General features: G+C 34.3%; 1 protein-coding gene across 1 annotated transcript in view; it reads right to left on the minus strand.

Moving 5' to 3' along the window:
• Nucleotides 1-2,428: 2,428 nt before the first annotated feature.
• Nucleotides 2,429-23,550, minus strand: part of CLPTM1L (CLPTM1 like) — a 31,620-nt gene continuing 10,498 nt past the window's right edge. The window contains exons 8-17 of the mRNA XM_044657863.1: nt 21,199-21,283; nt 18,231-18,334; nt 16,538-16,603; nt 13,751-13,801; nt 12,559-12,641; nt 10,463-10,497; nt 8,719-8,774; nt 8,538-8,582; nt 5,623-5,738; nt 2,429-3,303 (exon numbers count right to left, since the gene is read on the minus strand). Coding sequence (XP_044513798.1) covers nt 3,219-3,303; nt 5,623-5,738; nt 8,538-8,582; nt 8,719-8,774; nt 10,463-10,497; nt 12,559-12,641; nt 13,751-13,801; nt 16,538-16,603; nt 18,231-18,334; nt 21,199-21,283 — 726 coding nt within the window. The 3' untranslated portion in view covers nt 2,429-3,218. The remainder of the gene's footprint in view (nt 3,304-5,622; nt 5,739-8,537; nt 8,583-8,718; nt 8,775-10,462; nt 10,498-12,558; nt 12,642-13,750; nt 13,802-16,537; nt 16,604-18,230; nt 18,335-21,198; nt 21,284-23,550) is intronic.

Consider the following 23,550-nt stretch of genomic DNA (forward strand, 5'->3'; position numbering starts at 1 on the left):
TCAAGAATGCTATTATATCTTAATATTAATACAATAAAACTTATTAGCATTAAAAAAAGTCAAAGGGAGGAATCATTGTGTTGATTGATGAAAGCATATGGAATGCTACTAGTCTTAGAGGTGGCAGGGATTTTACAGATCTTCTATTTTGAACTCCTCATTTAAGTTTAACTTCTGTTCTTCACCAAAGAGAAGAGAGATGCACAAGCTACCTTACATAAATAATTTATTAGCACATGGAACACAGAAAGCATATTTTATTCAAAGCCTTACAATGGCTAATTACTTTTAACAAACAGCCTGCAACTTACTGATTCCACATTTCTTTAAAATATAATGTAATCTTAGTCACAGAAAAAAGTTCCACATGCTGAATCATCACATTTCATTTACAACCTGATAAAAAAAATGGGGTACTGGAGACTAGTTGACTGAACACCAAACAGCAATGCTGTAAAACCTTCTAAATTGAGAAATAAAACAACTGGAGGCGAATTCTGACCTCAGTCAATTTGATTTCATTGGAGGATTAATTTTTGTAGCTTAGGTACAATTTCCACGAGGACTTCAAAAAACAGAATTGTTTCATATTCCGCGGTAAAGTTAGGTCACTGTCTAACTATAGTAATACCTTTATGATTATTTGTCTAGAGCATGTCAGTTTTGAAAAAAAAAGAGCAGTAGATCTGATGGCAGAAACAACACAGCACCTGTTAATAGCAATTACATCGATTTCTCAAATGAAAAAAAAAAAAACAAAACAAAAATCCAGTGAATATTAAGTCTAATGTGAAGTTATAAATATGTAAAAATAGGAACATCAGCAACATGAATCTCAATTTCTTATGTAGACTTTCCAAAATACCACTCTACTGGTTTCTAACCCTAAAGGACATTGCCACAAAGAAATGTGATTTTCTTTCCTTTTTATATTTGTTAGGACAAGTGCATAAAGTTAAAATTCCTTGAGAATGTCTCTTACCAGACAATAACAAAACACCCATCTCTTTAAAGACATAAAGGCAAATTAAAAGATTAAGAGTGCAAACTTCCAGTGTTGGCACGTGATTTAAAAAAAAAATTCCTCAATAAGCCAAATATGTCCAGATAATGCATCTACTTAACTATTTGTAAACATTAAAATGGTATTTCTCCTGACTGAAAAATCTTAATTACTGGCATAACAAAGTGCAGTGAAAGATTAATTCTGTCTATAGGACAGAACCCATTAATTACAGTAAAGCAAAAAGCAAACTGCGGAAATTGTGGACTGTGGGAAAGGTTACCACTGGGTAATCTGAAGCATGTAAATCGCCTTGAGCACATCAAATAGAAAGGCACTATATAAGTTGATTATTTGAAATAATCATTTACAAACCAACAACCTGTCTGAGCATTTATTTTTAAAAACGGAATTTGAAAATATCAACTTATAATCAAAAATTTCCCTTTTAAATCATCTAGGTGAAATTTGCATTTTCTTACTGGAAATCTGCTGATACCCTGGACTATTGAATTGCTTTCGAGTTTTAAATGAAATATCCATACAGCATTCTCAATCTATAAAGTGTGGGTGTGGGGAAATTAAGAATGTTACAAGTTCCCATTTGGAGAGTGGATTTTGCATAGTGACAAAATTCTGTGATTTGCTTCGAAGGAATGACTTCTAAATGGTGCTCCTTTTCCATTAAAATTAATGGAATTAGTAGTATTTGTCAGTGATTCTTTATGATGCAGGTCTGTACAAGTCAAGGGTTTAAAATTGTCCACTTTAACCCAGCATTAGAGGACCAGATTGAAGAACAATGAAAAGAGAATTTAAGGCTGACCCTTCCATGCTCTTTGCATTGAGATTACTGAAAGCATGTGCCAGGAACCTCATTTATTCATACACACAGATATTTATAAAGGCACATTTTAAAGAGAACTCCTTGAAGACATAATTTTACTGAGATCAGAGTGAACTTCTTTCATTGATTTCTTCTCTCTTTTAAAAAACATTGTGTTGAAGGGTCTTTTTTTAAACATTGAGGATTTTTCATGTTTTAGAAAAATGATGAAAATACCAGTCAGTAACTGTATAATATTAGAGCTGGGAGGGACCTTAGAGATTTATCTTGTTCAACAATTCCACTTTACAGATGTGGAAACTGAGGCTCAGAGAAGTTAAGTGACTTGTCCTAAGTCACATAACTAGTTTGTGGCAAAGGCAGAGCTAGAACCCAGATCTCCTGACAAATCTTAGGCAAGTGATAAATAATGCATGGCATATGACACTTTATGACTTTAAATGAACATATATTTGGGTCAGAAAACTTTATATAAATAGCCTGAGAACACAGATGATTAAAAAGCTGAATGGGAACTTTTTGTGTTACATATATATGGACTATTAGTTTCAGTTTTTTGAAACATTAGTCTCTTAAAAGAATAGTGAATCAATATTATTTATTAATTTCTTGGGGAAAATGAAACTTTAAGTATTGGAATGATTCTTTTCTTACAACAGATCAAGAAAAGTAAAATAGCCATTAAAATTAATTTTAAAATGCACACATACATTCAGCTTTAACACAACAAAGATATAATCCAAATGGGGGAGAAAGCTATTTGATCCTAAAGTGTCAATATGGAATGATTTCATATAGATATCTGGAATTTATGTAAGGTGCAGATTTAAATCCTAAAATAAAAATATCCCTGATTATAATGGAAGTTCTGACATAATTTAACCTACAGAAATGCTACTTATCCCTGCTAGAGTTTCACAGTATCTGGCCTATTTGATGTTATTATTTGTTAAGTCACTGGCACAGGGTGCTGTTTCAGCAGTTGGTATTCCAAAGCCAGAATCTGTCATGCACCATCAAGTGTGACAAGAGAAACACGAAAAAAACTTTGTGACTGAAACTGATGTCTAAACTTTTCTGGAAAATAAAAGTTGTAAATGCTTAGCAGTGACTGATAGCTGGTATAAATATTGGCAGCCTTCTTTCCAAAGATAAATAAGTAAATCAAGAGATCTATGAGAAATATTCAAATATTTTGGCAATGCAGAAGATGTAAATGTCCATGAAAATCCATGAGACGCTTCCAAAAATACTCAGTTACTTGACAATCCAAACTTTACTCTTTTGCTTAAAGAAGAAAAATCAAAATTCAACACACATAGCCAGTGGCAGTCCCAAAAGTGGCTTCTTATAGAGTTATTTCAATGATTAATCTTTGTGGGGTTTTCTTTTGGGTTTTTCTTCATAAGACTCTCCATACTCATTAACTCTGCTCTTATCCACAGGATAAAGCCTGAAATGAGATAATTTAAACAGAATTATTCTTTTCCATATGGCATTTAAGTTATAATTATCATCATCTTGGAGAGCCAGCAGAAAGTTTTACTTGATTCATTTCCCTGTATCTTCTAACAAACTATGTAATCCATCTATTGTAAAGTGGTCCTAGTTAACCAGTTTCAAACACATTAAAAATGTGAAATTTTCAAGACTCTGATGTTAATAAATCCAGGAACCTGAAGAGACATGATTGCTTTTGTTTAAGTCTATTTTCTTTTTAATGAGCAAAGTTAAAGTTATTAATTTTGTACCAACAAACTCATAAACAAAAGAAAAAACCACTCCAAAATTATTTAAAGGAAGGTGAGGGGTGAAGAAAGGAAAAAGTTGGAAAAGAAGCCAAACATGGTCAGGAGAGAGGAAACTGTTTTCAGTCTAAATTTTGCATTCACTTTTCAGTAGCTGGAGGAAAAAAAAAACAAAAAATTCCATAACTTTTGTTAATGGAGACTCATCAACCATTAGAAATTGAATGCAAACAACAGATTCAAACATGACAATCAGTAGGAGAATCAAACCCAGTCCCTACTTCCCATTAACAATGCAGAGCAAAGAAAGTTCAGCCTCCTTATAAAACCTCTTTTCTCTCTTCTGAAGTCTCCTGTATCAACCTCTTCCCATCACCTCAATTCATCCTTTACTGAGAAAAGAGACTATTTTTGCTGGAGCTCCCTCTTTTTCCCTTTTCTCCATCTCAAAATTCTTAAGACATCCCTACCCCATTCCCATTTCTCTTATAATCCAAATTGTAAGGAAGAGATGATGTTTTTTGCTTCCATTTCAAGTCTTCTCTCTCTCTTCTCTACCCTTTGCAAGCTGGCTTCTGACCATATCACTCTACTGAAACTGAAGGAATGGAATTCACACATTCTCTTTCTCACAACCCATGTCTTTTCTTCTAGTCACACTGGTTTACAACCTGCATGATCAGCGAGGTCCCTCACAACTGTCGAATTTTGGATTCTGTGCCTTTGTCTCCCATATCTGCACTGCGCTGTCTCCTCAACGCTGCCTCTTGGAAACCTTAGCTCAAGAATCATCTTTGACAAAAAGCCTTTTCTGATCTCTCCAATGCGTTAATATCCCACTCTAAATTGCCTTGTATTTATTTTGTAAATATTTATATATGTACATTTCCCCCCTAAATGAATGTAAGCTCCTGGAAGGCAGACATATATTTTTGTATTCCCAATAACTGGCAAATGATAGATGCTCAATAAGTGTTTGCTCTAATTGATTATAGTATTAGGAATATATAGCCTCCTAGTTAGCTGTAAAAGATTCTCTTAGACTGCCTCACTGAAGTTATACTAAAGGAAGCAAGGAGTGTAAATTGGTGACTTTTAAATCTTTTGGTTTTTATAATCAGTCCTATCATGTAGACAGAAATAATCCTAGAATGAAGGGCATTCTATAATGCTATAAAAACATAATTCACTTTTATTACCACACCTTCATTTAAAAATATTCAAAACCCTTTTTTCTCTAATTCTGTGCTACTGAGACAACCTTCTAATTTGTGGTTTGGTCTTTTGAGTGGACCTCCAGGAGGCAGTGCCCTATACAAATTATTCCCATTATGAGGTGATAATTTAAGATTCTAATTTCTACTAGTTTTGTGGTTTTTTTTTTTATTAGCTTGCCTAATTAGTATATAGATGGTTTACCTAGAATGGGATCCTAAGTGAACCAATGAAATCAAATCTCTAAACTTGCAGTACTGAAACTAGCACCTGAGCTAGTGGTACCTTTCACAAAGGTACGAAAATCTCATGAGTCCTAATGTGCGCAGAGTCTCTACCACAGCTTTTTTTTTTTTTTAAATAACCCTTACCTTCTTTCTTGGAGTCAATACTGTGTATTGGCTCCAAGGCAGAAGAGTGGTAAAGCTAGGCAATGGGGGTCAAGTGACTTGCCCAGGGTCACATGGCTGAGAAGTGTCTGAGGCCAGATTTGAACCTAGGACCTCCTGTCTCTAAGTCTGACTCTCAATCCACTGAGCTACCCAGCTGCCCTCTACCAGTTTTAATGGAAACTTTCTGCTATATAAAGATAGGTGGGAGCAACATTTCTAAATTAGGAAGAATTATTTTTGAGTCAAATTACCAGTGCTTAGGAAACAAACGAATGTAACTATGTATGGAACCACTGCATGCGAATGCTCATTTTTAAAGTGTACAGTGTACGTATGCTCAAGGTCTCACATAGAAACATACAACAGCACATTAAAAGCACAGGATGAAAACATGGAAGTAAATGGGGAAAAACTCACCATCTTTGGTAAAGGTAAACAAGAAATACCACATCATCCCTAAAACATGCCAGCCTATGTGATGTTGGCATAGTGATGATAAAAGCAAAGATATCATCGATGAATGTATTAAAAGCCTGCAAAAGTAAGAGAAATATATGTTAAATATTTGGTATATCCATTTTGGTAATTTGAGTGAATAAGCCTGAATAATAACTAAGTTGAATATTAAGATGCTGGAGTAGAAATAGAAATACTTCACATAGCAGAAAATGAGCACTGACAACTGTATCTTCTTCCCTTTATATGATTACCTGTCATCTTCTAGTGTATGATATTCTCACTTGTTTTAGTTTGAGAGTAAAAATGATTTTATCACACTAAAAAATTAATCAAAGGCAAGAACACAAAACTCTTTTATCTCTAAAAGTTAAGAAGGAAAAATGTGCCCCAAAGTCTAAAATATTAATAAAGTTCAGCTCAAGTTTTTTTCAACTAAATTCTAAAAGGTATCTCTACCTTTGGCGTACCAGCAGCAATTTCCTAGTTAATTTAGTTCTTACATCATGCAAAAAACCTAAGCCTAACAATACTGGATGTTTCCCTCGTTCTGTTAGACTACATTCCAAAGTGACCAACCAGCAAACTGGTATGACATGCTCTTGTTTTCTATAACCAAATCTACTTAACCCAAAAGAAGGCTGAAGCAATCTGAATCAGTTTGCAGGGGGTGTGCAAAAGCTAGTTTAAGGTTTTTGACAGACAGCAAAATAGTTGTAATCTTATTAATAAGCTCCCAGAAAAATCCAATGAGCTGACAATGAAATACACATTTGGAAATCCCAAAGTAGACAGGTGCTAAGTTGCTTCATTGTTCCTCTCAGATAACTTTCTAGGCCTCAAGATTCAAATTTCTGTATCTTGACAAATTTCTGTCAAAGTACAGAAAACACTGTCCCAACTCAAAGAAATGTTAACCTATCAGCATACAGTTTACTTTGCTAGCTTTTCTAAGAGAAGAAATCACTCTCCAGAACACAAGGAACTACTGTGCTCACCAATGAACAGAATGAATGAAAACAGATCTGGGTAATATTGTGTATTCTTATAAAAACAGGTCATTAACAGGACTTAAATCCCAAAGAATGATGTTATGCTACAATCAAATAAATGACCCTCCCCCCCAACAAAAAACTTAAAAGTACTTCTTATTCTAAAGCTGGGCAGGGTTATGCTTTATTTATTTTTTTAACCCTTGTACTTGGGTGTATTGTCTCATAGGTGGAAGAGTGGTAAGGGTGAGCAATGGGGGTCAAGTGACTTGCCCAGGGTCACACAGCTGGAAAGTGTCTGAGGCCAGATTTGAACCTAGGACGTCCTGTCTCTAGGCCTGACTCAATCCTACCCAGCCACCCAGCTGCCCCCCAGGGTTATACTTTAAATAAAAACTCAATCTTACTATCTCTTTTTAATAGTAAAATCTTTCTTGATTTCACATAATGGTAGTCAACTTTCAGAATTATGCTTGGCACTTAGAAGTATAATCTGTTTGGGAATATGACTTGTTTATTTGGATTTCTGATTTGTGTGTTTTATTTATTTATTTTTTTTAATTTGAAAAACCCTTACCTTCCATCTTGGACTCAATACCTTGTATTGGTTCCAAGGCAGAAGAGTGGTAAGGGTAGGCAATGGAGATGAAGTGACTTGCCCAGGGTCACACAGCTGGGAAGTGTCTGAGGCCAGATTTGAACCTAGGACCTCCCATCTCTAGGCCTGGCTCTCAATCCACTGAGCTACTCAGCTGCCCCTGACTTGTGTGTTTTAAAGAAAAAAAAGACTTTAAAAATACTTTCCTAAAAGAAATTGGGAATGTACTTAACATTTAGAAGAATTTATAAGATGTCAATATTGTAAAATTATTTTTGGTTTAAAAACTTTTCGTGTGTATTTGGTATTAAAGGCTAATGCTCTACAAACCACCAGAATTGGAGGATGATTTATAAGTTATTGTAGCGAATTTCTTAAAAAAGAAAATTGTATTTAAAAATCTAGTTATATATCAAGATGATCATCTGGTTTTGGAATATCCTTGAGAATTACACACACACACACTACTTAAATCTTGCTTAATATCAAAAGACAGACAGTCATAGCTAATATACTAGCATGATACACTAACTTTTAGAAATAAAAAGTTTTCACCCTCTCTCCCTTTTTTTGCAAATATGGGTGACTTTGGGTAAAGAACACTGCCTTATATTATGTCTTCACTTAATTTTAATAAGCTTTCTTTTTTATTCTATAAGTGTAATATTTTAAATTATGAGGCTGCTTGTAGCTCAATAATTTTATTATATCAAAAGTAGTAGTAGTAGTAGTAGTAGTAGTAGTAGTAGTAGTAGTAGTAGTAGTAGTAGTAGTAAAGAGAGGAAAAAGTAAGAGAGAGGTAGAGAGGTACTTAACCTTTCTAAGCTGCAGACGCCACGGTGGACCTATAGCTACAACCCAGCAAGGGTCCACTCTGTTCCTCTATGCACATGCCAAAAGACCAAGACAAGCTCCTGGTCTGAACTTATAAGCTATTTTCTCCACCCACTAACTCTTACACATCACATATCAGGAACCAACCATAGTTTCTTAATTTGCTTGGGCCACCCAGATGGAAGTGCCTGTGGAATCAGTTTCCTGTCTTATTGGTTTCTTGGTTCTTTAACTTCCTCTTCTGAGGCTTGTCTATACCTGAAGTTACTCAGTGGTATTTGACCTCTAGGTCACTGGGAGATGACATAAAAAAAGGTGAAACTGGAGAGAGAAATTTGCTTCTGACAATAAGACCTTCTATTTAAAGGGGAGAGGAAATAAGTTTGGAAATAAAGGGGATGTAGAAACAAAAACAATTAATACCTTAGAAAAGAAATAATGCCTTTACTTACTTTGTATGTAAATGCCTTCCAAGGTAAATGTGCAACAGATTTCATCTAGAATAAAAAGCCAGAGATTACTACTGGACGACATATGGAGAAAGGAGAATTGTGAAATGGGGGAGGTGGGGTGTGAGAACCAAGCAGAAAACAACCTGGAGATGACCTAAATAAAAACATGTTGGTGTCTTACCTTATAATTCACAAACAGCTGGGGCAACATAAAGAGAAAGCCAAAAGCATATACTCCTAAGGAGAAAATACAAACACTTGATGAAGTCTATGAAGTAGTCAACATTCCATGAGGGGTACAGTGGCACAGGGCAGAGAAAGCTAAGTTTGGCTTCAGGCATGACTGTGTGACACGAGCCAAATTTGGATCCTTAGGCTTTTAGTGTTCCAGTCAGCTTTCTAAGGCTGAACTGCAAAGTTTCTTACACCAATGAAATAAAAGGTGCCATGAAAAGAAATTACAGAAAAGATGTATTTCTTTAAATGAAAGATAATATACTTGTCTGTAGTATCTATTGGATATTTATTACCAGTGTAATACTGCAGAAGGTTTACAACTTATATTTCTGGCTTAAAAAAGCGTGCTGACTAGTAGATTTCAGCAAGGTAAAAATAACTTTCTGGAAAGTAATTTTTTACAATAAAAAAAACTTGTATAAGGTAATTGTGATTATGTATATGAGCTATAATTTTATGTAATTATAAATTTTAATGGATTTTTCTCCTAAAGCAGTCAGGAAAAAAAAAAGATCTAAAACTAAATATTTAAACCTTTACCTATACTTATATGTATCTGATTATTTTGCAAAATTACTATTCTAGTAACACCCTGTATGATACATCTCCTCAAGCATCTTATTTATGTAAAGAGTAATTTGATATAATGAAACAAGCTCCAGCAAAGAAATCTGATAATAAAGAGCTATTCTACTTCTCTTTTAGATAGTTTTTTTAGATAGGATTTTCTGTAACTTTCTATAACTCTTAGTTACTGAGAAGCTATCTCAGAATAGACAGTTGTAGACAAAATATAGGGAGATTATATCCTCCCTCTCTGGCAAATTCTTCCTTTTGAAAGCTCAGAAAGGAGTACCTAGATATAAAAGGTTTTTTGTTTAGGAAGAAAGGTTAAGAGAAACTTTAATGAATTAAGATAAAACCCTGGGAGGACCTTACAAAAACAAAGTTAGATACTTATGTTTGGTCTATTTGAAATTTATACATTGGATGAAAATGAGGGAAAGGATTAGGAATAAATGTTAAGTGACAATGAAGAAAGATATTTAATTATACTCCAAAGATCCACCCCCCGCCCCCTTTTTAAACCTTTTTTTCCTTCTGCTTGGTATCACTTCTAATATAGAAGAGCAGGAAGGGCTAGGCAATCAGAGTTAAGAGACTTGTCCAAGATTACATAGGGAAGTGTCTGAGATCAAATTTGAACCCAGGCCCTCCTGCCTCCAGGCTTGTTGTGTTATCTAGTGGGCCCAAGGTTTCTTCTTTTCCAAGTCTGTCATAAAACATTTTCTTTAAATATGACGCTCACAGTTTGCTTTTATAAGCTCTCTCTCTCTCTCTCTCTCTCTCTATATATATATATATTTGATATACATAGGAAAGAGAACAGTATCACAAATCTGTGGGGTCTTCATTACGGTCAGTTTTAGGAAAGGCTTATGTCCTTGGAATTGGACCGACTACCCATGAAACACTGTCTCCTGGAAACTGCTTACTCACTTCTGGCTGTACCTCCATCTAGTGGCTGTAGGGATAATTCTAAAAGAGTTGGGTACTTTTGGGAATTGAATTTATAAAATTAAAATTAAGAAGTGACAGATTTTGCATGTCTGATTATCAAAAATCTAGGGAAACAAAAATAAGGTCACTCAATAAAGAACATAAAATATAAATGTTGAAAGACTCACCATTGACAAAGCTGTTGATTAACCAAGAATACCAGCTAAAAAAAAAAAAAGAAAAATTAGTATTATTTAATTTTGTATTTATCATTTTAATATTCTTTTTAAATTCAGGGAATGGAACCATAAATAATGTAGCAGAGGTATCCTTGTTAGTAGAGGCTATGATATATGAAGATGACTGGGAATAAATCCAATATGCAATAAAAACTCTAGGAAGCAGGACAAACATTGGTTAGATAACACAATGAACTTCATGGGGAAAAAAATCTATTCTGTAAAAAACCTCAAGAACCAAGGGTTAACTTTTTTTACTGGAGTGTCAATGTGGTGCTATAACCTAGTTTACTGATGAAAACATAACCACCTTCCCTCCTAATCTTTACATTTTCTAGTGGTTTGTGTTGCCAATACTAATTGGGCAAGGAATGAAAATGGTTTTTCTTCTCAATATTTATTCAAATTTCTGATTTCATCTGGTTCCCCCTTCACCCAATGGTCACCCACTCACACTAATGAAGCAGCAAGGTGGCACAGTGGATAGTGTTGGGCATGGAGTCAGGAAGACCTGTGTTCAAATCCAACCTCAGATACTTTTAAGATGCATGACCTGGGACAAATGATTTCATTGTGCCTCAGTTTTTTCCTCTGTAAAATGGAGTTAAATAATAATATCTACTTTCCAGAATTGTTGTAAGGACAAAATAAGATATTTCCAAAGTGCTTTCCCTGGCCCCATCCCTTGAAGGCAAGGGGTGGGGCACAGGGTCCCTAGAAAGTTCCAAAAGGTTTGCCATCACTGCCCTAGACCTTAACTACTAGTTTTCAGGATTACTTAATAAAATCCTCCTCAAGACAACTATCTGTTGGTTTTATTATCCAGATTAGTCACCTAGAATTAATTATCTTGGCTCCTTCTGTTCTTGCTCTTACCATGAACATCCCCATCAGAAAATGTGTAAGGAACTAATAAAAAAATGTCTAAAATCAAGCAATTTCACTACCTATGAAATAGCACTGGTTAAAAAGTATGATGGGAGAAAGATAGTAAATTAACTAAAATGAAATGTTTGAATTATTTTCACACCACGAGTAGTTCTGCCAATCGTGCTCATCCTTGCTTGCTCCTGATTACATCACATATTTGGTTAGTAGCAATTCTATTTACCATAGTGATGTTATAACATATCTCAGAATATGATTTTAACAAAGTCACAGTTTACACTTAATCATTTACACTCTCCACCGATTTACCTACAGAATTCAAATAGAATTCAAAGGACGATATTTCAAATTAATTTGAAATTCTTAAAATTAACACCCCTAAAAATCATATGGTAATTCTTTGTGTGTGTGTTACATACATTAACATCCTTCACTTGAGCTCTTGCACAGGGATAGATAAGACAATCTCTTAGAACTCTTTATTTACTATGAAGAAAAACTAGCTCTGTTGTTAAGATTAAAGATTTTTCTCATCTGTAAAATGAAGAGTTATGACCAGATGGGAGCAGTTAGATCTAGAATCAGGAAAACCTGATTTCAAATCCAGCCTTAGACACTTAAAAAGCTGTGCGATCCTGGGCAAGTCACCTAACCTGTTTGATTGAATACACTAGAGAAGGAAATGGCAAGTCATTCTAATATCTTTGCCAAGAAAACCCCATTCAGTCAATGGAGCCACAAAGAGTCAGACATGACTGACAACAAAAAGATCAGATCATCTCTAAGAGCTCTTCCAGTTCTAAAATTCTATGATTCAACCCAATAGTTTAGATAAAGTAACCTAAATTTAGTTATATGCATCAATGAATTATTTGTAGAGAGGACTACTTAATAGCAAGAACACTGTTTTACTATTACCTACACAGGGTAAAGTCATATAACTATGTCCAATTAATCTGTGGATATTCCCAAGTCAACTAGGAAGAAAAAATATTATTACTGATGAATGTATAGAGGTATTTTAAATTCATAGCTATCTCTATATATTGCTACTGGTAAAAAAGGTTAAGCCATCATACCACCTAGTCAGTGACTCAAAATGTATTTTCCACTGAATTTGTTATCAGTATTAAACATGATACTTTAAGGAATCTTACCTTTTATATTTGACATTTAGGAGTGAATAAGCTGCACCTCCAATACATAAAGGGTAAAGTAAATAAGACAAATATTTCATAGCCTGGAAAGGAACAAAAAAAACATTGGATTAACTGTCAGTGAAATGTTCAAAATATTTGAACAATTATGGGTAAGGAGGAAAGAGCCCAATCAATGGCAAATTAGTAATACAGAAAGATAGAATGAGGAAATATCTAGAATCACATTTACTAAAGAAAAAAGAGAATACATAATTTAGCTTTATCACTAGCTATAACTATTTATATTCCAGATTCAATTATTATAATTCCAGGTAAAACTGACATGAAAAGTGAGATTCATTATACACAAAGTAAAATATTTCTATTTGGCAAAAAGTGCTATTTATTACTCAAATTCATAATCATAGCTACTCAAACAGCAGCTGTTAAAAGATACAATAGTCCCACAAATATTGGGACCAGTTTTCTACAGATTACTCTGCCAATATGCTATAGTAATCATTATTTTCATTTCAGTGTTGAATTAGAAAAAATATAAACCTATGGTCTAGACCAATGATGACAAACCTTTTGGAGATCTTAGAGACTGAGTGCCCAGACTGCAACCTTCACACTGTATGTGAGCCTCCCCCTTACCGTAGACAGGGGGAGGAAGCACTCCCATTGGGCTGCTGGGCAGAGGGGAGGATCATGGGAGAAATGTCCTCAGGTGCACATAGAGAGGGGAAGAGGAGCAGCCTCTTCTGGCATGTGTGCCATAGACTTACCAACATGGGTCTAGACTGACTTGTAGTTATAATTTCAGCAAAAAAAGACTGGAATAGGTAAGAGAGGTTATGGAATCTCCCTCAGAGTTCAAGGCATTGGGAAAGTCTAGATAATCTACCAAAGTTCCAATCCAAAATGTAAATAATTTGTTATAGGAATAATTGTGTGGTGTCACTTTTTAAAATGGTCCTCATCTGTGATATATGTATACACATTTAAACAGAAAAATTTTCCAGAGTATACTGGGTAACATTTTAAACATGAATATTAAAATTAGATGTTTAAATTATTAGCATTATTTGCTAAATTATTCTTCCTTCCTAACCTTCTCCCTAAAAAAAGAAGCCTTTCAAATCAGTATCATATTGCTGATTCAATGCCTTGATGTGCACTAATACTCTCATTCAAGACAGTATCTTACCTGAGTATCATATTCCTCAGTTTTTCTTTCAGATTCATTATAAGCTCCAAACTATTTTAAATTAAAAAAAATATATAATTAGTTCATTTACAGTATGATTAAGCCTATTTAGTTATATATCTTAAGACTCAGTGATGTTTAATGGTAGGAAAACTCAATTCTTACAAAACTGTTACATATTAAATTTCATATTGTACATATTCATATCACTCACAGAGATTATCAAAAGACAACTAGAGAATAATTGTGAATCATAATTTCAGAGTTTATGGAATATCACTCTAGCCACTGTTCTAAAATTTGAGTACAATATATTATAACGTACACATATATATGTTAAAGTAGATGAGGCTTTTCTAAGTTAAAAGGTAAAGATAACATACAAATTATATTTTTCTATATGTTAAATTTAATCCTTAGGTGCAATAGTTCAATTTTAAGAATTATTTTTGCTAATTATATATACATCGACCATTGAAAATAGCAAAGTCTAGTAAATTATTACAACCAATAAAAAAAGCAAAACATTTGGTATATTACAAAATGAAAAAGTAATATTACTATATTCTAGTTTTCAAATGAAACTATAGTATTTTAAAATTAATGTTGAAATATTTTCTCAAAGTTCCAGGAAGTACAAATTCTAGATAGCTCAATATGAATAGAGGGTAAAGACGGTATTCTACTTCCTAGAAAACCCTCCAAGTCACAGATGGAACTATCAAGCTAGATTTGTCACTTCCCTTTTTTCTATAATCCTCTCTAGAGCTAGTGAAAATTGTGTGGGGAAGTATTTCTTTCTCTCTTTTTTCTGGTATGTTTCTGCTTTTCTTCTGACATCTTGCTGGCCTTTTAATGTGCAGGTATATACCAATCAACGCACACATGCTAAGTAGTTAAAATCTGCAGGTATGAGGGATGGCATTAAAACAGGATGCCATTACAACATGTGCTCTTAGTTTTTAGTATTTGACTTCTCCGCTTTCTTGGTTTTTAATGCTTAGTATTTCAAATCCATGTTATTATGCTAGATAAAATGCCAGTTTGATCATATAATTCTCTTGCTAAAAAAATTCTTCCAAAGATTCCTGCTGCCTAGACTTTAGATGAAATTCGAATTCGTTGCCTAGGTTTTTGCCTGATCTCTCCTTAACCATGTGAATCCTCAATTATGAACAAGTTGGTCTATACCTGCTGCTAAAACAAACTTTACATTTTCACTTCTGTCTTTGTGCACATTCTCTTCTTTGCTGTTCTTTCTTGAATTTAGTAACAGATGGAGTGAACATTGAATGAGCACTCTCCCACGTGGGGAGGGAGGTAAAAGACAAAGGGGACAAGAACTAGGTCCTTATGGAGCTTATAATCTAATAGGGAAAAAAAAAGAGATTAAATAGAAAAGAACTGGTATGCACAAATTATAGTATAAACTGCTATAAGAATGAGGGTGGGGCAGTGGAATTGCTCGTTGGCTATTGGAGGGGGGTGGGAGGAAGGGATGGAAAGAATATGAATCATGTAACCATGGAAAAATATTCTAAATTAATTAAATTAAGTTAATTTAAAAAAAAAAGAGGGGGCAGCTGGGTAGCTCAGTGGATTGAGAGTCAGGCCTAGAGAGACCGGAGGTCCTAGGTTCAAATCTGGCCTCAGACACTTCCCAGCTGTGTGACCCTGGGCAAGTCACTTGGACCCCCATTGCCTACCCTTACCACTCTTCCACCAAGGAACTAATACACAGAAGTTAAGGGTTTAAAAAAAAAAAAAAAGAATGAGAGTGTGGGAGCCTTCACCTTCTACCCTGCCACCTATTCATACCTATTTATCCTTTAAGTTCATATATCTATATCTATATCTATCTATCTAGAGAACAATTCCCATTTAGGGCAAATAATGAATCCTATGAAATGGTTGCATTAATTCACATTTACACTACATAGTTCTGTTGGGCTGGAACTAATTATATTTTACATAATTATAATTTGAATAGTGTGAATTCAAATATATGAAATCACTTTTAGGAATTCATCATTTGCACTAACTGGGACTGAATTATATAGCTTCATGAAGCTTTCTCTCTCTTTTCTAAACTATCAGTGGCTTGTCTGAACTACTCTTATAGCACTCATGTATATTAAATATTTAAGTTATTTGTGAACACAGCTTTCACCTCCTTTCTGCAAAATAAGGTCCTTGAGTATGGAAACTATTACTTTATTTAATACATTCTCCACAAACTATGGTACACCTGCACAAAGAGTAAGTTTCCAATATTTATTTATTAAGAAATAAACAAACCAGGGGGCAGCTGGGTGGCTCAGTGGATTGAGAGCCAGGCCTAGAGAAGAGAGGTCCTACATTTAAATCTGGCCTCAAGACACTTCTTAGCTGTGTGGCCTTGGGCAAGTCACTTCACCCCCATTGCCTAGCCCTTACCACTCTTCTGCCTTGGAGCCAATACATAATATTGACTCCAAGATGGAAGCTAAGGGTTTAAAAAAAAAAAAAAAGAAATAAACCAACCTCTCAAACCCCCCTTATTCCTCCTCCTTCATTAAAGGTCATGGAGAAGTAAAATAAATCAATACTCATTACCCAGTAAGAACTGAATAAATTATCACTTGCTCTACAGATGTAAATGGTTCATTTTCAAGGCTGTGTACACACACACACACACACACACACACACACACACACACACACACACACACACTCACACTCAATAATATAGATACAGCACATAAAAATGTTCTGCTGCATGTATTTCATCAAAATATTCAACTTTACCTGGAATATAGGTCTCAGGCCTTTCCACTGAACGGTCATTTTCAATGCCTTTTTCACTTTCCAGAGCTGAGGGAAAATGTCAATATTTAATTTCTGATACCAACAAGAACAAAAATAATACCAATATTAAGTAACATTTAAAGAAACAGATATCAACATATAGTCTTTATGGCATTTGGCACTGCTAAAAGGCAATACCCCACCCCACCTCACCTCAAGACTATCTTCCCTTGGTCTCCATGTGGTTATACTTTTCTGATTTCATTTCCTAAACTATTTACTCTTTTTTTTCTCACCTCCTAACTACAGCTATCTCTTCTCAAGCCTCTTCTTTTCTTTCTTTCTGTAGACACTCTCTTTAATAGCTCATTTTTTCTTATTACTTCAATAGTCTCCCTTCTTTGCTGATGATTCCTAAATATCTGTCTTAAGATTTAACCTCTCTTATATGCCAATTCCCTATTTCTGAATGGACCTGCTACTAACAATTCAAGTTTGACATCTCTATTTCTATTACCAGTTCAAACTGAGTTCTGGATTTGCCACTTATTCTGATCATAGCCTTTCTAAATCCATATATTTCTCCAAGTTCTCACTAAAAATTTATGTATTTAAAAGTAACAACTCAGATTTGTAGTACTTTAATGTTTATAAAGCACGGAGAGATACCCTAACTCTTCATCCTAGGAAAATTCATACTAGACTTTTATATAAGTTAGTGACCTTGGAGCTGTCTTTCACTCCTCTCTGTCATCCTTTCTATCAAATTAGATAAGAGGTCCTTTTATTTTTTTTATGCAACTTTCACTTAGATTCACCCCCTTACTCTCTATCCCCATTGCCTCTGTTCTCAAAAAGACCTTCCTCACCTCCAATTATTATAATTGTCTTCAAAATAGCCTAACTCTAGTCTGTTCCTTATAACTCTACCTATACTACTACTGGACTAATAACCTTGTCAAAACACTCCTTTTATAATACTGGTTCTTGCTAAATAATTTATGATGATTCCCTATGTGCCTATGGCATTAAAATTCTTACTCTTTAGCCAGACTCTCAAAGTCTTATTTCTCTTTCTTACTCCTAATTCAACTGTGTTTCCCCATTGCATTTCAACAAAATTTTTTATATCACATGTTGGGCTGCTCAGTTCATTGTCCAGACATGACAACTTGAGTTCTGTTTCCTGTTTATGAATAAGATTATATACATAGAGCTGGTTCTAGATCCTATTCTTTAATTTTCCAGTAATATTTGTTTTTCTTCTTTCAGAGATTTCATTTTGTAAGGGGCTTTATATTCAGATCAATATTATACTTCTTTTATATGAAGTCTAAATACAATGCTTGGTTAACAGGAGTCAACTATAAGTATATGTTGATTGGCTGGTAATTATATTTATATGCCCATAGACTACACAGAGATACTTCAGAAACCTCCAGATTAATTCAACAGTAAAAATTTCAAGACTACTATCTATTTTTCATCAAGGTGTTGGAAAAACTGTTACTATATACCCAATTTCTACATAATCATTCATGGCTGAAAAACAGTGTATTAAAAGTTTTATAAAGTTCACAAAAACATTTACTAAATGCTTTCATGCACACAATAAAAATAAATTAGAACAATTTAATCTCACAAATAAAATGATCTAGAAACTGTCCTCTAACAGCTGTTGAGAGAAACTCACTTCAATAACTGCTCCAATGCCTGCTGGGATCAGCACCAATAAACTTGTCTGCTCATCCAAAAGGAAAAGAAATATCACCACAGTACTGAAGCATCGCCAGAGCACTGTAGAAATAACCACACATTAATTTTCTATAAGAATGGTGAAGATTACAGAGTAATTTCATTGCTAAATCTCATATTTTGCATTTTTATTTCCAGGACCATGGATTGCTTATTTTATCCTTGAAATCAAATCACAACTCATTTTTAGGGAAGACTGAACCTTTCATATTTACACACTGATGATGGGAAGGGAAAGAAAGATAGGGGAAAAAATCTAGGAAAATTCAAGAGTGATTTATTTTCTCATAAAATTATTAGGAAAAATAGCATAGAAATTTAGCATATGTATAAAGCAAAATGTTTTAAAGTAAAATGCACTATGCCTATGAAAAGAGAACAAAGATGACTCATGCTAAAAATAACATATGCATATATGGTATTTTCATAGAAGTTTTTCTTTGCAATTTAGAAATAAATTTTGATTATTTTATTTCTTATTCAAGAGTATGTCAGGTATGATTTGGACCTGCCTTTTCTAACTCAAGAGTTCACAGCCTTCTCTACAATACTGCTGCAGAAATTAAAAGTAGTGAATAGAGGGCCAGGAATCAGTATAACCTAAGTTTGATTTCAACTCCTGAGAGACATAGACACACACTCAGTGCCCCAGGTAATTATTTAAGACTATCAATTAAAGATGAGTTGCTAATCTTCAAGTATTGAGAAAGTTTCCATACAATATGATGACTGGAAAGGTAAACGAGCACTATGTTCTAAAGATTCTATGATGTTAAATTTACATCCTTTCCCCAAATGTCACTTAATTAAAACTTCACGAGTTTCAGAAATAAGATTTAAAAGTTAAGACATAAACACAATTTTTTTAATGACAAAAGAAAATTATTTCTGTCTTTAGAAAGCAATGTAATTAGGGAAGTGATTTTCCAGTCTTTTGTAGATAATCAAACTAAGTTTTGAAAATAATGATCAAAATCTACAGTGACCCAACTGGATTGAAGAGCCATAGGTTTAGAATTGAAGGAATCTTAGATGTTATGCTTAGTCTAAATCTCTCATTTTACAGAAGAGGAAACTGGGTCCCAGAGAAGTAAAAAGAGACTTGCCCAATGTGATAGTTTTTCTGTGGTGAAATTTGAATCCAAGTCTTCCTGACTAAGAATCTAGCATCCTCTCCACAACAGCATATAGTGGAGCATTGCAGTTAATCCAAAATACTGGCAAATATTTTAGAATTTAATTGTTCTAAGCTTTTATGTAAATCTATTAAATATTACAAAGGGATAAATTTACAAAAATACTCTTTTTCAGTGTTTTCTAGGAAGCACAGATTGCATAATTTAACTCTACATTAATTATTAATTCAACATTTACTAAGGTGGATGTTGGGACTAGAAAGATCTAAGATGTTTAAAATCTAGTTATATTTTCATAAAATAAGCAGATCACTACTACTAGTAGTTTTTTGGGGGGGGGGGAAATCTCAAATAAAATTAAATTAGCAAGAGGACACAGAGCATCAGAAATTTTAAAATATAGCAGCCTCCTGCAATAATGCCCAAATTCTGTTTCAGGGACCCCATTAAACTATTTTCCTGGACCATCTAATCTTCTGTTCTCTGGGCTTTGCATCCACAAAGTAGCAGATGTGACAGAACATCCTGGAAAGCAAAATGACTAATATGGAAAAATGTTTTACATGATTGTACATGTAAAATCTACATCAAATTACTTACTGTCTCAGGGAGGAGTGGGAAGTGAGGGATAAAGGGTGCAAAGGAAGTAAAGAATATGGAATTTAAAAAAAGAATGTTAAAAAATAAAATAAAATAAATGGAAAAGGCTGATGGCTAGATCCAACACTATTTGGTGGCATTTTCCATCCTCTTGAGAAGATAGAGGAGGATAGGGTTGACCTGAAGATATCTGATATTTCCATGCAGGTAAAGGTCCTTCTAGTAAACTTCCTGTGGGGCCTGCCCCCTATACCTAGGCTACTCGCTCTTTCTTCCTCTCTGTATTCACATAACATTGATCGCACCCAGACTTTCTAGGCTTTGAGTAGCTCTTAAAGATTTTCCATGCCATTACTCTAGTACATCTTAACTTTAGTATCTCCCAGTTCCAAGATAAATGAAGTCCTTCCTAATGTGTAGTCCAAACTTCCTATCATTTGGAGAAGTCCTGAGACAAAAAGATCCAAGAACATCTTCCCTAGAACCTATACAATCTAGGCTTCCCCAATTCTAAAAGGTTATCTAGTACCCAGGATTCCCTTGGGCCCAGTTCTTCATAAATCTTATGGCAGATTGGTTTTGGAAGGACAGGCTAGAATGTCATTGTGGTCTGGATGAAATGTTGAATTTTATATTTGTTGTAAATGTTTGTTGAGTATGTTAAATTTTCTCTATCTATGCCCCCCTAGCCCTATATTCCCAGCCTGTACAGTCTATAGAAATTATATAAATTAATTTTTATGTATTAATAAGGTTCACTAGTTTTGGAAACATAAGTTTACACAGTAAAATTTTGAGGTAATCAACTGGGGATACCTGCTTTCTAGGCTAGAAATTCTCCTAAAGGGAAATTTATGTAGATCTTATAGAAGAAGAAAATATTGGCTTTGGTTGGGCAGTGATCTGATAGATGGAAATGATTTATATTCCTAGTGATCATAAAACTGGGAAGTAATTACATTGGCTGAAAAGGCTGTCATCTAAGGTCTCTCATAAGACACTTCCTAATTAACATTTTGCTCACCAACATGAACATATGAGAAATGGTGTCATTCTGTTCTTTGTTCAAGGTTGACAGATAATTTATCATTATTCTAAATGATATAGTAGGAAAGGGATGTTAAAAAACACATCCTACTACCATCCACCATCAATATAATGTATAATTACCTGCTTTAGTAGACATTCCAATCATATTCTTCTTTTTCTTCCAGAAGCTGATATCATTTTTAAAAGCCAGAAAGTCAAAAAGAAGCTGAAAATAGCAAGACATGATATAAACTTAAATTTAAAAATACATGTACAAGTTGAAATAAAATCTATTAACTAAGTCATATGGAGAAATTTAAAAAAATCAACAGCCATTTTAAGATTAAGTGCAAAATATAGCAGTAGACAGTAAATGCTTGGGTATTCACAGTTAGGAGAGTTCAATATAGGCGGCATTAATTAGGAAAGATTTTTTTGGAGATGGGATTTCAGCCAGGCCTTGAGGGATAGGAAAAAGATTAGGGTGTCAGAAAATATCAGAAATATTATAACAACAAAATCACGAGAGAAAACAATTGAAGAGCATAGCATGTCTAAGTGACACTGAGGAGATATATCTGTGTTGGAAAGTAACAAAATTGAAATGGTAAACAATAGCTAGAATGCAGTCAAACTGTAGATGTCTTTCAGTGTTAGAATAAAAGGGTTGAATTTTAATTGTAGAGGTAGAGATGAGGATGAGCATGATAAAAGAAGGGTTTCATAAATATTCCTTTGTTGGCAAAACAAAGAACAGTTTAGAAAGAGGAGAGAGTAGAGACAAGGAGAATTCAAGCAGGGATGTTGACATGGTAAAATGATTACATATGAAAACAGTGTGATGGAACAGAACATAAACTCTGGCTCTAGAGTCAAAGGACCTGGGCTAGAATCTCTTCTCTAATGGCTACTACTCCCTGTGTGACTTTGGGAAAATTCTTTTGACTTTTCTGGGGTCTAATTTTCCTCATCTGTTTTAGAGACTGAACTAGATGGCCTTTAAGGCCATTTCCAGCTCTAGATCTGTGATCTGTGATCCCAAAAGGATGGCAGGTTAAGTCATTTGATAAACATTTGAGGAATGGTATCAACAATACAGTTTTTAATTTAATATGCAAATTGGTTTGCTTTATGCTTTTCCTATGCTTTAGTTTTAGATCACAAAGTAATTTTCCTTAAACACCAGGCTGACAAAAAGAACTTTGATTGGTTACTGTGGACTCACAGTACAGGCCATCCCATAAGCCTGAAATGTATTCCTTTATCTCCACTGCAGAGTCTTTCTCTCTCTCTCTTTAAGACACAGCTAAGCATCACTTTTGCATTAAGCCTTTCCTGATTCCCACAACTGCTGGGAATCAAACTATTGGTTCTTAACTTTTTTGTGCATACATTTTTATTAACTTTATATTTATATTTATATTTATACTGTTTATGTATATACAACATAAAGTTTGTGTGTGCGTGAGGGAGGAGTGCGGGCTAGTAGATGTCTTCATCAGAAAGTAAGTTACCTCACAAAAGAAACTGCTTTGTTCTTTTTACCGGTACCCCAATGCCTAGCAACTAGTAGGTGCTTAATAAATACTTGTTGATAAACTGATTAGGTTGAAGCCAAAATCAGAGGGTTGGAAGTAATCTCTATTAGCTACACCATCTCTATTTATGGCCTCCTTTTCAAGCACTCCCAGGATTTTGGAGTTGGGTGGGACCTTAGATATTATATACTCCAACCACCACATTCCATAAATGAGGAATTGAGGTTGAGAGTCCAAATAACTTGACCAGCCTCACAAAGAAATGTCAATTACAATGCACACATCAATCTTCTGTCTGTAAATACTGAGTTAGAGGAATGAAATACATGGATATGGTGACTACATTCAAATCACCATTCATTATTTTGCTATCACATGCAAGAACACAGTACAGTTCCTTTCATGCTGCACTTAATATTGGTTTAAGTGTATGGTTAGGTACTTGGAATAATAAGGTGAAATGAGACAGTGTCACTTTAGGAGGCCATACATAATAGGATATAAGCCATGTGAGGACAGAAATAATTTCATTTTTATTTTTGTATCCCCAAGGCCATAACATAATGTTTGGCACATAGGCATTTAATAAATTCTTGGTGATTGCCTTATTATCCAATGTTTCTGTTATTGCTCAAAACATTTATGAATTTTTTTTTAAAATGCCTTCAGAGTCAATTTACATGTACAATAAAATCAGTCTTGCTATTTTCTAGACACAAAAAGGAGATCTGTCTGTGCTGGCTGGAACTAACAGGGACTGAACTATGAATGGAAGTCAAAGGAAACCTCACACAGAGAACATTAGGGTGCAGAACTCATTAACATTCACTGGTTTGTTACTATCTGTTGTAACTACCACAAGTAATAGAAGTAGTATAATTAGCTGCAGTTGAGTAAAATATGACACAAACGAATTATTTAAGTTGAGCAGTTCTAAGTCAAGGATTGCTACAGA

Source organism: Gracilinanus agilis, chromosome 1 (assembly GCF_016433145.1).
Source record: "Gracilinanus agilis isolate LMUSP501 chromosome 1, AgileGrace, whole genome shotgun sequence".
Lineage (NCBI taxonomy): Eukaryota > Metazoa > Chordata > Mammalia > Didelphimorphia > Didelphidae > Gracilinanus > Gracilinanus agilis.